This window comes from Eriocheir sinensis, chromosome 54, assembly GCF_024679095.1.
Source record: "Eriocheir sinensis breed Jianghai 21 chromosome 54, ASM2467909v1, whole genome shotgun sequence".
NCBI lineage: Eukaryota > Metazoa > Arthropoda > Malacostraca > Decapoda > Varunidae > Eriocheir > Eriocheir sinensis.
The window spans coordinates 10087514-10100720 of NC_066562.1; the positions used below are offsets into that span (position 1 = coordinate 10087514).

The window sequence follows — 13207 nt, forward strand, 5'->3', positions numbered from 1 at the left end:
AATGTAAACCTTGGCTACTGTGGATTTACTGCTACAAATATAAAGAAAAATAAACCTAAAATAAATAGCAAAATAGGAAAATGCTACAGATAATGAAAGAAAATTATGAAGATAGACAGAAGACAGATTTAGAGAAAGGAGATACAGGAGGAGGAGGAGGTATACTATATGATAAAGGGGGGAAGAAAAGGAAGTAAATAAAAATAATAATAATAATAAATAAAGACAGAACTACAGAAAGTAGAAGGAAAGATAAAATAACCGATGAAGGAAGGAAATGAATGGGAATGAAAAGATGAAAAATGTACAAGATAATAAAAAAAATAGAAGGGGGAAGGAAAAGAGAAGTAAAAAGATAAAAATAAATAAAGACGGAACTACAGAAATTAGAAGAAGGAAAGAAGAGATAAAACACATGATGAAGGAGGAAAATAAGGGAATGAAAAAATGAAAAAGATACAAAATAATAAAAAAAAAAAAATAGAAGGGGGGAGGAAAAGAGAAGTAAAAAGATAAAAATAAATAAAGAAGGAACTACAGAAATTAGAAGAAAGAAAAGATAAAATATATGATGAAGGAGGGAAGTGAATGGGAATGAAAAGAAAGAAAAAGGTAGAAAATAATGAAAGAAATAGATAAAATGCATAATAAAAGATGGAGGGGAAAATCTAAATAATAATAATAATAATAATAATAATAATAATAATAACAAAAATAATAATAATAATAATGTAAACCTTGGCTCTTGTGGATCTACTGTTACATATATGAAGAAAAGTATAACTAGATAAACAGGAATTAAAAAATAAACCAGGAATGAGAAATATTAAAATGATATTGATAAATGAAATAAAAAAGGAAAATAGTGAGAAGACAAGAAAAGAAAACAATATGGAACAGAAATAATAAAAAAGGAGAGATGGAAGAGGCAAAATAAATGATAAAAGAGGAAAGTACAGGAGAAAGAAGAAATGAAAGAAAATACAAATAAAATGATGCAGAAAAAAAAAAAAAGGTAAGTAAATGATAACAGAGGGAAGGAGGTGAAGGGAAAAGAAGGGAAAATAAAATACAGGTAATAAAAGAAAACAAGGAAAAAAATATAAATAATAATAAAACATGAAAAAAAATAAAAAATACAGAAATATTGATAAAAAATAAAATAGACCAGGATGTGATTTTTCAACAGGATGGAAAATAAAATAAAAATGCTGCAGAAAATTTAAAGAAAAGAAAGAATGAAAAGATTGAAGGACGAGGATGAAGGAAAATGAAGGATAATAAAAAAATATGAAAAGAAAAATGAGATAAAAGGGAAATGAAATAAAATACTTGATAAACAAAAGGCAAGAAAAGAAATAATAATAATAATAATAATAATTAGATAAAAAATGGAGGAAATAAAAAAAAAAAACTTAAAAGTAAGTAAATTAATGCAGAAAATAATAAAAAATAAAGAAAAATAAAACCAGGGAAATGAAAATAAATATCAGGAGAGAGAGAGAGAGAGAGAGAGAGAGAGAGAGAGAGAGAGAGAGAGAGAGAGAAACAATTTGAAAAGGACAAGAAAGGGAAGAAAAGGGAGAGAAACTAACCCTTTTTTTTCTCTCCTTTCCTCCCTTTTTCCTCCATTCCCTTACTACACAGGGAGGTAAAGAAGGGAGAGAAAAGGGAGATAATAGGGAGAATAGGGTGAGGGAGAGGAGGAAAGGGAGAGAGAAGGGAGAGGGAAGGAAGAGAAGAGGGAGAGGAAATGGAGAAGAGGGAGAGAGAAGTTGGCGTACGTGTGGAGAGAGAGAGAGAGAGAGAGAGAGAGAGAGAGAGAGAGAGAAGGAAGACATGGAGAGAAGAGGAAGACATGGAGAGAAAATACCACACAGAGAGAGAGAGAGAGAGAGAGAGAGAGAGAGAGAGAGAGAGAGAGAGAGGAGGGCAGGAGAGAGCTGAGAGAGAGAGAGAGAGAGAGAGAGAGAGAGAGAGAGAGAGAGAGAGAGAGAGGAAGGAAGGAGGAAACCGACTCTCAGCATTCAAACGTGCCACCAACAAACAAACACACACACAAACACACGCACACACGCACAAACACACACAAAAACAAAACAAAAACAAGACAAAAAAAGGAGAAAGAGAGATAGAGAAGGAGAAAAACACAAACACAGAATGCCTTACCTATCCAGTTCCGACAAGACTTGCAGTTCCTGAGGGGTCAAATTCACCTCCTCAGTCGCCTCCATTATCTCCATTATGCACTTTATTATCCACGCACGCACTAACGCACTCACAAGCTAAAGCCCATGTGGGGGAGGGGCGGCAGCTAGGAGGGCCCCGTCATCACCCCGGCGCGGCCAGGAACACTCTGGCTGCCCGATGCTCCTCCGGGACTCCACCAACGTTGCCAGATTGTCGTTCTCAGCCTCATATTTACCGACTTCCGAACCAAAAACTGTCTCCTAGGCCACAATAACGAGATGCACTTATAATTATCGTTAAAATAGTTAATTCCTGATGCTTCTTGGCCGTAGTTATGCGTCAGAAATCGGTAAATACGATGCTCGGAGTACGACAATCTGGCAACGGTCTCCGGGACTCCACCAATGTTGCCAGATTGTCGTTCACAGCTTCTCATTTTTCCCGTCTTCAGCCTAAAAATCGTCTCACCATCTAAACTAATGATAGCTGTTTATATTTATTGCTAGAGGTGTTAATTATACAGGGTTTTGTGCAGTCGTTATGCGTCAGAAATGGGTAAATCATTGTTTAGTGAGTACGATACCGTGGCATCCGTGGACAGCACCATTGCTAGATTGGTATCCACTGAGTCTCCTATTTACCGGCTTCTGACGCTTAACTATCCACAAAACACATCTGAAATTAACTATTCTAATGCTAACTATAAATCAATCTCGCTTTTGTGGCCCAGGAGAGTTTTTAGGTTAGAAATTGATATATACAAGAAGCTGGGTAGGGGAGTCTGGCACCATTGCTTGAGACGGCAGCATTGCCAGACCGCCATCTTCAGGCTCTCATATATACCGATTTCATGCCCCAAAACCGTCTCATGGGCCCCGATAACCAGATATATTCATAGTTATCGTTGAAATGGTTAATTATCAGTGTTTTTATGCAATAGTCATGGATCAGACACCGAAAAATACACTATGCTGGGAGCGATCATCTGGTAACATTGTCTGGAGCCATGCAGGGATAGGGTCTTGTCCATCCATTGCCACATACCTCAAGATTAGCGACTTTTATTAAGTTTTTCATCTATTATTCCACCTGGTTTTGTATTTTTGGTCGTGTTTGGTAAGGTTTTAGTAATATTTAAGGGATTTCTGTTTGGTATCGTTAAGTCTTTGGGTGTTTTTCAAAATTTGGTGTCTTGTTATGCAGGCTGGCAACTATATCGCATTTTTTTTTATACTTTATTTTATCGGCAATGCATTTTTCTGTTTGGCTTGACCGGGATGTAATATTAAGGATTTTTCCTCTACTTTTCATCCATTGCTTCAGATCGTCGCGCCCGGTACAGAGAAATACGGGAGAGGTGTTTAAATAGGGTGACATCGACTGGCTGGGTCTCGCTTCCCGCACATCCCTTCGCAGCCATGTTGACCTTCCAAGGGTTCATGGCTCTTATTTCAACCATGACTTTTAACTCTTCACAAAATACGATGCAGACGTGAATACAGCCACACAATCACGCCATACACAAACCCATACCTCTTAGAAAACTCAAATATAGATGGCGAACAATTATAATGCGGTTAGAGTATATAATCAAGCTATTTAAGAACTCCAAACCTCACACCTATAACACTTTACAGAACGCCAACACAGGCACTAGATAAGGTCACACACATCTAAATCACTCTTAAAGCATCTAATAATAATCGCAGAGGCTGTTAATGAGGTCTAGGTTAGTAATTAAGGCGATAAATGAGATCTGGTAATAGTATAGGAACCTCCCTGACTCACTCCTACCTGGGCCATCACGGCGGACGGACTTCTACCTCCTTCTGTGCCTACGAGTTACCTATCCCCCACAGGAGCTATTTCTTGCCCCTGGGACGCCGTACGGGGACTAAATCAACCCTGGGAGACCTGTAAGGACGATTAATATATGGAGACAATGGTTATTTACACTGTTGCTAAGTGGATATACCTGTCCTTGGGGTTATATGTTGAAATACGAGGTTTTATCACAACGTATTTGATATTTTTATGATGTTGATGTATTATTTATTGATTTTTTATTATTAAGTGATGAAATAAGGGTTTAATGGGTGTATATACTGTTGGTAAGTGTATATATGTGTGTGCCGTTCAAGGTTAGGCTGTGATATCGGACTTTCTCGGGCTATTTAATTTATTTTTGTTTGATTTTAAGTGCCATGTGTTTTCTGGGCTTATAGAAAAGGTGTTGGTATGAGGGCTGTGTGTGTGTGTGTGTGTGTGTGTGTGTGTGTGTGTGTCAGTACGCGTGTGTGTGTGTGTTTTAAGGATAATGTAATATATGTAATTTTTTTTTTTTTTATAACAAAGGAGGCAGCTCAAGGGCACACAAAAAAGAAAACATTAATAAAAAAGCATTATTACATTATTCCTGATATCTTTAGTGTCTAGTGTCCTGGTCTGCCTATCTCCACATGGTTCAAAATAATGGCGTTGTATTAACCACATGATTTAGCTGCGATAGGCCATTTTGAGGATAATATTAAGAAGTACATTGTTTTTTTATTATGGAAATCACTAGTTTTTGAATTACTGTCATTTATATTCTCTATCTCCCTTCCTTCCTTTGCACCCTTAAGACTATATCCTCCCTTATCAATTTTACACTCAAGGCCATGGGAATGTTCTCATCTCCCTTCTTTCCCTTGCACCCTTAAAACTATAACCTCCCTTAGGCCGTAGCAATATCCTCATCTCCCTTCCTTCCCTTGCACCCATAAGTCTATAATCTCCCTTAGGCTGTAGCAATATTCTCATCTCCCTTCCTTCCCTTGCACCCTTAAGACTATAACCTCCCTTAGGCCGTACCAATATTCTCATCTCCCTTCTTTCCCTTGCACCCTTAAAACTACAACACCCCCCCTTACCTCATACCCCCTTCTTTCCTTTGCACCCTTAAAACTATAACCTCCCTTAGGCCATACCAATATTCTCATCTCCCTTCTTTCCCTTGCACCCTTAAAACTACAACACCCCCATAACCCCCTTCCCCCCCTTAGGCCGTGGCATGGGGGGCGCTGGGGGGGCCAAGGTGAGGTCAACGGCGGACGAGGGCATAGAGGAGTTTGAGGTGCTGGACGTGCGAGGGACAGCCGCCAACACCATGTCCTGGCTCCAGCGATTCATGCAAGACCTGGCAAGGGAACCCGTGGCCAAGCAGGTGGCTGTGGGGGGCGCCTCGGGATGGTGAGTGGACGGGGGGTAGGATGTGTTGAGAGATGAGGTGAGGAATGGGAGGGAGAGAAAGGAAAGGGAGGGAGAGAGAAGGAGGGAAAGACAAAGGGATGGAGGGAGAGAGCGAAGGAGAGAAAGGGAGTGAAAGAGAGTGGGAAAGGGAGAGAATGAAAGAGGGAGGGAAAGGGAGAGAGAGAGAAGATGCAATATTTAGCCTATTACCTCTAATTCTCTCTCTCAGTCCTTCCTTCATTCTAGTTACCATACCTTTCTTTTCCTTACCATAACTTACCTGTATTTCCCTATTTATTTATTTAACAGGGAGGGACGCAGCTCAAGGGCACCAAAACAAACATATAACTAACAAAATAAAAATAAATCAAATAAAACTAACAAAATCATAAATAAAAACTAATAAAACTCTACCGAAATCGACCTCTGTTTTGGCTACTCTTTACTCTTGTGGGAGCGGCGAGGAGCGGGCTTTTTTTTTTTTTTTTACCCTTTTTGTTGCCCTTGAGCCGCATCCTTTGACGCAAAACAACAACAACAACAACAACCTTCCCCTCTTAACCTGCCCCCCCCACAAGTCATTCAATCAGTCAGTCCATCAGTCTCTCTCTTTCACACTGACCTCTTAACCTAACCTAACATGACCTCTTAATTTTACCTTACTAACGCGCTTACCTTTGTCTCGTTAGGGTGGTGGGCTACCTGTCCATGAAGGTGGGCAAGGTGGCGGCGACGGTGGTGGGCGGCAGTCTGTTGGTCATGCAGTTGGCGGCACACAAGGGGTATATTAAGGTGGGTGGGGTGCGCTCTCTCTCTCTCTCTCTCTCTTGTTTGCTATCTCATCTCATTTCTTTCGCTTAATTTGCTTCCTCTCTTTCATTCCTTCACTTTCCCTTTCATTCTCTCTCTCTCTCTCTCTCTCTCTCTCTTGTTTGCTATCTCATCTCATTTCTTTCTCTTAATTTGCTTCCTCTCTTTCATTCCTTCACTTTCCCTTTCATTCTCTCTCTCTCTCTCTCTCTCTCTTGTTTGCTATCTCATCTCATTTCTTTCTCTTAATTTGCTTCCTCTCTTTCATTCCTTCACTTTCCCTTTCATTCTCTCTCTCTCTCTCTCTCTCTCTCTCTATCTCTCTCTCTCTCTCTCTCTCTCTCTCTCTCTCAGTTTGCTTCCTCCCTTTCATTCCTTCACTTTCCCTTTCATTCTCTCTCTCTCTCTCTCTCTCTCTCTCTCTCTCTCTCTCTCTCTCTCTCTCTCTCTCTCTCAGCTAACGGTACTTCATGTTTTTTTTTCATATTAAGTTTAATTGAATATTTTTGAACTTTTTTCTGTTGGTCAGTAAAAATATAATCCTGCCAGCCAATCAGTCAGCCAGTCAATCAGTCAGTCTCACCCTCACACTGACTCCCTTGACCTAACCTAACACTAATATGACCTAATCTGACCTAACCTAACATGACCTAATCTAAAATGACCTTATCTAACATGACCTAATCTAACATAACAATCTGAATTGACCTAACCTAAAATGACTTAAAATGACCTAATCTAACATGCCCTAACCTAAGTTGCCTTAACCCGGTAGCAGCGATGGGCTAAATTTGTGGCTTTACCGTGTAGCAGCGACGGGCCAAATTTGTGGCTTTACCGTGTAGCAGCGATGGGCCAAATTTGTGGCTTTACCGTGTAGCAGCGACGGGCCAAATTTGTGGCTTTACCGTGTAGCAGCGACAGGCCAAATTTGTGCCATGATATAAACCCCCAAAATAGATGATGCATAATCTGATCACAAATACTTTGATATATATATTATGAAATGGTTTGTGTGAGGGGTGATTTTTTCTCGCTTGGGGGGACCATTAAGAAACATGATCCCCGCTGCTACCGGGCCTAACATGACCTGACCTGACCTAACTTGACCTCCATGCCTCAGGTGGACTGGAACCGGGTGAACCGTGACCTGGAGGAGAACGCGAAGAAGCTCAAACGCGAGGTGGAATCGAGCGTCAACCCCAGCAGGGTGTCCGAGGAGGTGTGTGTTCGTGCGTTTGTGTTGTGCTTGCTTGCCTGAGTTAGTGTGCGTGTGTGTGTGTTTTGCGTTTATTTTATCTATTATTATTATTATTATTATTATTATTATTATTATTATTATTATTATTATTATTATTATCATCATTATCTTATTTTTAATCCCCATCCTGTAAAATGTAATGCAATTTTCATTTATTTGTTCCTCTGATTCTCTCTGTCTTCCCTTCTTTCTCTATTATTATTATTATTATTATTATTATTATTATTATTATTATTATTTTGCATTAATTTCTGGTCATATCTTGCCCATTGACAGCTAAAGAGTTCCCCAGGTTGTGTTGTCCACCCGTTTCCCCTCTGTGCGCCCCTGTTATATAGCTTCTCTCTGTGTTTCCCTGTTATTCTGTTCCCTCGCATTTCTCTGTTATATTTATTTTTTCCCCTTGTGTTAGTGTATTTAAGTTCCCCCTGTCCTCCCTTCCCCGTGCCCGCCTGCCGCTGGAGTGTGAGACGTGTTAGGTTAGTTTTGTTCTGTTGTTTTACTCCCCCTCCCCTCCCTCCCTAATGCCTGCCTGCTAGCTAGAGTTTTGTTCCTCCTTCTTCTACTCAATTTTTCCCCTCTCGTCTCAGTTAGTTTTGTTCCATCTTCCTTGTTTTATCTTAGTTTTCCCTGTTTTTATGTTAGTTTTCCCTGTTTTTATGTTAGTTTTCCCTGTTTTTGTTAGTTTTCCTTGTTTTTATATTAGTTTTCCCTGTTTTTATATTAGTTTTCCCTGTTTTTATGTTAGTTTTCCCTGTTTTTATATTAGTTTTCCCTGTTTTATGTTAGTTTTCCCTGTTTTTATGTTAGTTTTCCCTGTTTTTATCTTAGTTTTCCCTGTTTTTATGTTAGTTTTCCCTGTTTTTATATTAGTTTTCCCTGTTTTTATATTAGTTTTCCCTGTTTTATGTTAGTTTTCCCTGTTTTTATGTTAGTTTTCCCTGTTTTTATGTTAGTTTTCCCTGTTTTTATGTTAGTTTTCCCTGTTTTTATGTTAGTTTTCCCTGTTTTTATGTTAGTTTTCCCTGTTTTTATGTTAGTTTTCCCTGTTTTTATCTTAGTTTTCCCTGTTTTTATGTTAGATTTCCCTGTTTTTATGTTAGTTTTCCCTGTTTTTATATTAGTTTTCCCTGTTTTTATGTTAGTTTTCCCTGTTTTATGTTAGTTTTCCCTGTTTTTATGTTAATTTTCCCTGTTTTATTTTAGTTTTCCCTGTTTTTGTTAGTTTTCCCTGTTTTTATGTTAGTTTTCCCTGTTTTTATGTTAGTTTTCCCTGTTTTTGTTAGTTTTCCCTGTTTTTATTTTAGTTTTCCCTGTTTTTATTTTAGTTTTTCCCTGTTTTTATGTTAGTTTTCCCTGTTTTTATGTTAGTTTTCCCTGTTTTTATGTTAGTTTTCCCTGTTTTGTGTTAGTTTTCCCTGTTTTTATGTTAGTTTTCCCTGTTTTTATGTTAGTTTTCCCTGTTTTTATGTTAGTTTTCCCTGTTTTTATGTTAGTTTTCCCTGTTTTTATGTTAGTTTTCCCTGTTTTTATGTTAGTTTTCCCTGTTTTTATGTTAGTTTTCCCTGTTTTTATATTAGTTTTCCCTGTTTTTATATTAGTTTTCCCTGTTTTTGTTAGTTTTCCCTGTTTTTATGTTAGTTTTCCCTGTTTTTATATTAGTTTTCCCTGTTTTTATGTTAGTTTTCCCTGCTTATATGTTAGTTTTCCCTGTTTTTAAGTTAGTTTTCCTTGTTTTATGTTAGTTTTCCCTGTTTTTATGTTAGTTTTCCCTGTTTTTATTTTAGTTTTCCCTGTTTTATGTTAGTTTGCCCTGTTTGTGTTAGTTTTCCCTGTTTTGTGTTAGTTTTCCCTGTTTTTGTTAGTTTTCCCTGTTTTTATGTTAGTTTTCCCTGTTTTTATGTTAGTTTTCCCTGTTTTTATGTTAGTTTTCCCTGTTTTTATTTTAGTTTACCCTGTTTTTATCTTAGTTTTCCCTGTTTTTATGTTAGTTTTCCCTGTTTTTATTTTAGTGTACCCTGTTTTTATCTTAGTTTTCCCTGTTTTTATGTTAGATTTCCCTGTTTTTATGTTAGTTTTCCCTGATTTTATGTTAGTTTTCCCTGTTTTTATATTAGTTTTCCCTGTTTTTGTTAGTTTTCCCTGTTTTTATTTTAGTTTTCCCTGTTTTTATTTTAGTTTTCCCTGGTTTTATTTTAGTTTTCCCTGTTTTATGTTAGTTTTCCCTGTTTTTATTTTAGTTTTCCCTGTTTTGTGTTAGTTTTCCCTGTTTTTATTTTAGTTTACCCTGTTTTAGTTTAGTTTTCCCTGTTTTTATATTAGTTTTCCCTGTTTTTATGTTAGTTTTCCCTGTTTTTATGTTAGTTTTCCCTGTTTTTATGTTAGTTTTCCGTTTTTATGTTAGTTTGCCCTGTTTTTATATAATTTTCCCTGTTTTCATATAGTTTTCCCAATTTTCATATAGTTTTCCCTGTTTTCATATAATTTTCCCTGTTTTCATATAGTTTTCCCTATTTTCATATAGTTTTCCCTGCCGTATTTAGCATTCCTCCTCCCTGTGTTATAAGGTCAGTGCCCCCTTGTGCCCGCCTGCCGCTGGAGTGTAAGAGGTCTGTGTTTTTTCAGGCGGTGCGATTTGCCCGCGAGAACATAGTATTGGCCACAAGCTTTGGTGGAGGAGTGCTGTTGGGCATTGCCTCCTCCTAGGGACCCTTGCTGTAAGTGTTCTTGGCTTTTTATGTTAATGCTTTTTTTTTATATAAGCTGTAGTTGGTTCACCCGAGTCCAAGCTTAACAGCAAAATTAGCGTAGATGATTTGATTTTGAGCATGTGAGGCAAGGCGGCCCTTCACCATACTTAACCTGGTAATAGCGACGGGTCAAATTTGTGGCTTTACCATGTACCAGCGACGGGCTAAATTTGTGGCTTTACCATATACCAGCGATGGGCTAAATTTGTGGCTTTACCATGTACCAGCGACGGGCTAAATTTGTGGCTTTACCGTGTAGCATGACGAGAATTTAGGCTTTACCGTGAGCCAGTCAAATTTTCCCATGATATAAACCCCCCAAAATAGATGATGCATAAACTGATCACAAATGTGTTGATATATATTATGAAATGGTTTGCGTGAGTGATGTTATTTTTCTCAATTTTCTCGCTTAGAGGGACCTTTAACCTGGTAGCTGTGGGATCATGTCTCTCAAAGGCCCCTGTAAAAAAAATTAGAAAAAATCATCACTCACGCAAACCATTTCATAATATATAAATCAATGCATTTGTGATCAGTTTATGCATCATCTATTTATGGGGTTTATATCATGGCACAAATTTGGCCCATCGCTGGTACACGGAAAAGCCACAGATTTGGCATCCCTGCAGCTACCGGGTTAAGAAACATGATCCCCGCAGCTACCGGGTTAAGAAACATGATCCCCGCAGCTACCGGGTTAACGATGACTTAACGAGCTAACACACACCTTGTCGCACCTGGCCAGGCGAGGCGCTCTAGCAAACTTGTATTTATTGTTATATATATATTATTTTGCCTGTTTGTGGCCTTGCGTTGTGTTGCTTCAGTTTTATTTCCTGCAGTGTTTATATTTTCTGCTGCAACTGTTATTATTTTTTTTTATGTCTATACGATTATATGATAGTTACCTCTCTCACCACCTCCCCCTGTCCCCCCCAGGCCCCACTACAAGACGCCGCGCGCCGACTGGACCGCACGCTGGAGAAGGCGGCAGACAGGCTGGAGCGGCGGCTGGGACGGGCGGAGGACCAGGTGGACGGGTGGCTGGGGCGGAAGATGGCCTCCGCCCGCCGCCTGTACCGCCGCCACGTGCTGGGGGACACGAGCCGCCTCAGCGTGGACGAGATGTACGCACTCAACATGTACATCGTGGCCTTCACCGCCGGCACCATGCTGGGCGTCGGCACCGCCAAGATGATCTAGGCCCAGGCAGCGCAATGCTTCCTTTGTTCTTGTAGTGATAGGTGAGGCAAGGCTGGGAGAGATATTAAAGATAGCATTACTCTGTATAGCGTCAGCCCTGTCCACACTACCTGGCAGTGCCCGATGGGCAAACACTGTTGCCAAATGCTGTTCCAATACACACGTTTCGATGGTGGGCAGCAGACAAGAGTGAGGATGATGTCATGAGCGTGGGAACCACAGGCAAACCATCCAAGTGCCCTTGACAGCCTGGCCACACCATCAAGGAGTGCCTGGCAGACTTTGCCCATTGAGTGTACAGTCTGCTGGGCACTGCCCAATATTGTGGAGCCTGCCGGAAACTGCTCCATCTGGTATCACTACTCACCCAGCATTGCCCGCCGAGAACTGCTCCTTGGTGTGGGCGGGGCCTTAGGGAACACTGGGGCTCGATTCTTCCTTCCTTCTGATGAGGCAAATGACATTTTTTGTATATTAGCATTTTCTTATTATTATTTTTTCTTTTCTTTTCCTCACCATAGTAAAAAGATAGTGAGGGCATGTTTCTCTCTCTTGAAGATGGTGTTATGGTGTTAAGCCTGCCGCCGCCGCCGCCGCCGCCGCCTCAGGTTTTCAGTACATTTCATAACACTGTCTGCTCCCGCACTGTACCTTAATTCATCATTTTTCATTCACTGTGATTATCGTGCGAGTGTGCCTGTCCGCGCCGCACACACTCACAGATCTGCCGTAATTGTTTGAGGTGAACGCCAGTTGATTGTGTTCATTAGATTCTGTTAGTTGTTCACCTTGATTGAGTTTGTGTTGCTGGCTTGACCGCTCCTTAGGCTCTGTGTCTCTGGAATTGCTTGACAAGGAAAAAGTATATCTCTACGGGCAAGGACATTTTTGCCCTGATAAAACAATACTATATGTAGTTGACCCACAGTTAGCTTTTCCAGGGATGACAGCAAACCATAGATACATACATACTCAGTGATTTTCTTGTCTCCTTGCAGTAGGAATATATAACTAGGTTTGTGTTTCTAGTTTTCTGTGCTGGTTTGTCTTGTAATTCAACCCACACACACACACACTTAACCCCTTCAATCCGGCGATGCTGCGATGGGCATCCGACATCATCATCATTAGCCCTCTTCTAAACCTCTTAATCTTCTTCCATTTCCTCTTAATTCTCTTTTAAACCCATTAAGAGGAATTCAGAGGAGGATTGAAAGGTTTAGAAGGACTAATCCTCTTCCATTTCCTCTCGACCCTTTCCATACTGTGACGCCGACGTCCGCGTCACGTATGGAAAGGGTTAACAAGACAAAAGTAAACGGTATATATTTTTTCCATAGTGATTTTCTTGTCCTTGTGTGTTCGCCCCTCGATCTCTAGACGCCTCATATGATACTGTAGAGGTAGCAGTCTTAGTATGCTTTGTTTTCAATGCATATTCTTGTGTATTTCAGCTCATAGTAATCATGGAGAGTTAAAACAATACATAACGATCTTTTCATACACTTTCTTCTCCCTCCGCGGGATTTGAGTATAATATCGGAAATTCTGAAGACATTTCCGCATCAAGCTCAAGTTCTAATGCTGGAAATTCTTAAGAGATATTTCTGCAGCTTACTGTCCACCTTAACATAGATATTTTTTTGCATATTTTCTTATCATTATTATCTTATTTTTCTTCTTTTCCTCACCATAGTAAAAAGGAAGTGAGGTAATTTTTTTTTTTTTAACATATCATTTTCTTATTTTTTTTTTTCCT

At 39.5% G+C, this 13207-nt stretch overlaps 2 protein-coding genes across 4 annotated transcripts in view; one reads left to right on the forward strand and one right to left on the reverse strand.

Moving 5' to 3' along the window:
• LOC126983752 (lysine-specific demethylase 6A-like) overlaps positions 1-2349 on the reverse strand; it is a 121289-nt gene extending 118940 nt beyond the window's left edge. For all 3 annotated transcript variants that reach the window (XM_050836829.1, XM_050836828.1, XM_050836827.1), the window contains exon 1: positions 2170-2349. In XM_050836829.1, the coding sequence (XP_050692786.1) occupies positions 2170-2243 (74 nt within the window). In that variant the 5' untranslated portion in view covers positions 2244-2349. The remainder of the gene's footprint in view (positions 1-2169) is intronic.
• A 1601-nt stretch (positions 2350-3950) lies between these two features.
• LOC126983754 (FUN14 domain-containing protein 1-like) lies at positions 3951-12781 on the forward strand. Its single transcript, XM_050836832.1, has 5 exons — positions 3951-4106; positions 5235-5421; positions 6111-6213; positions 7355-7453; positions 11185-12781. Exons 2-5 carry the CDS (start codon positions 5243-5245, stop codon positions 11446-11448), a joined length of 645 nt encoding a protein of 214 aa, XP_050692789.1. The 5' UTR covers positions 3951-4106; positions 5235-5242; the 3' UTR covers positions 11449-12781.
• The last annotated feature ends 426 nt before the right edge of the window (positions 12782-13207 follow it).

Coding starts and splice junctions, on each gene's coding strand:
- LOC126983754 (XM_050836832.1), top strand. CDS start 5,243: ATGGGGGGCGCTGGGGGGGCCAAGGTGAGGTCAACGGCGGACGAGGGC. Junction 5,422..6,110: donor GTGGGGGGCGCCTCGGGATG/GTGAGTGGACGG, acceptor TTGTCTCGTTAG/GGTGGTGGGCTACCTGTCCA. Junction 7,454..11,184: donor CCAGCAGGGTGTCCGAGGAG/GTGTGTGTTCGT, acceptor TGTCCCCCCCAG/GCCCCACTACAAGACGCCGC.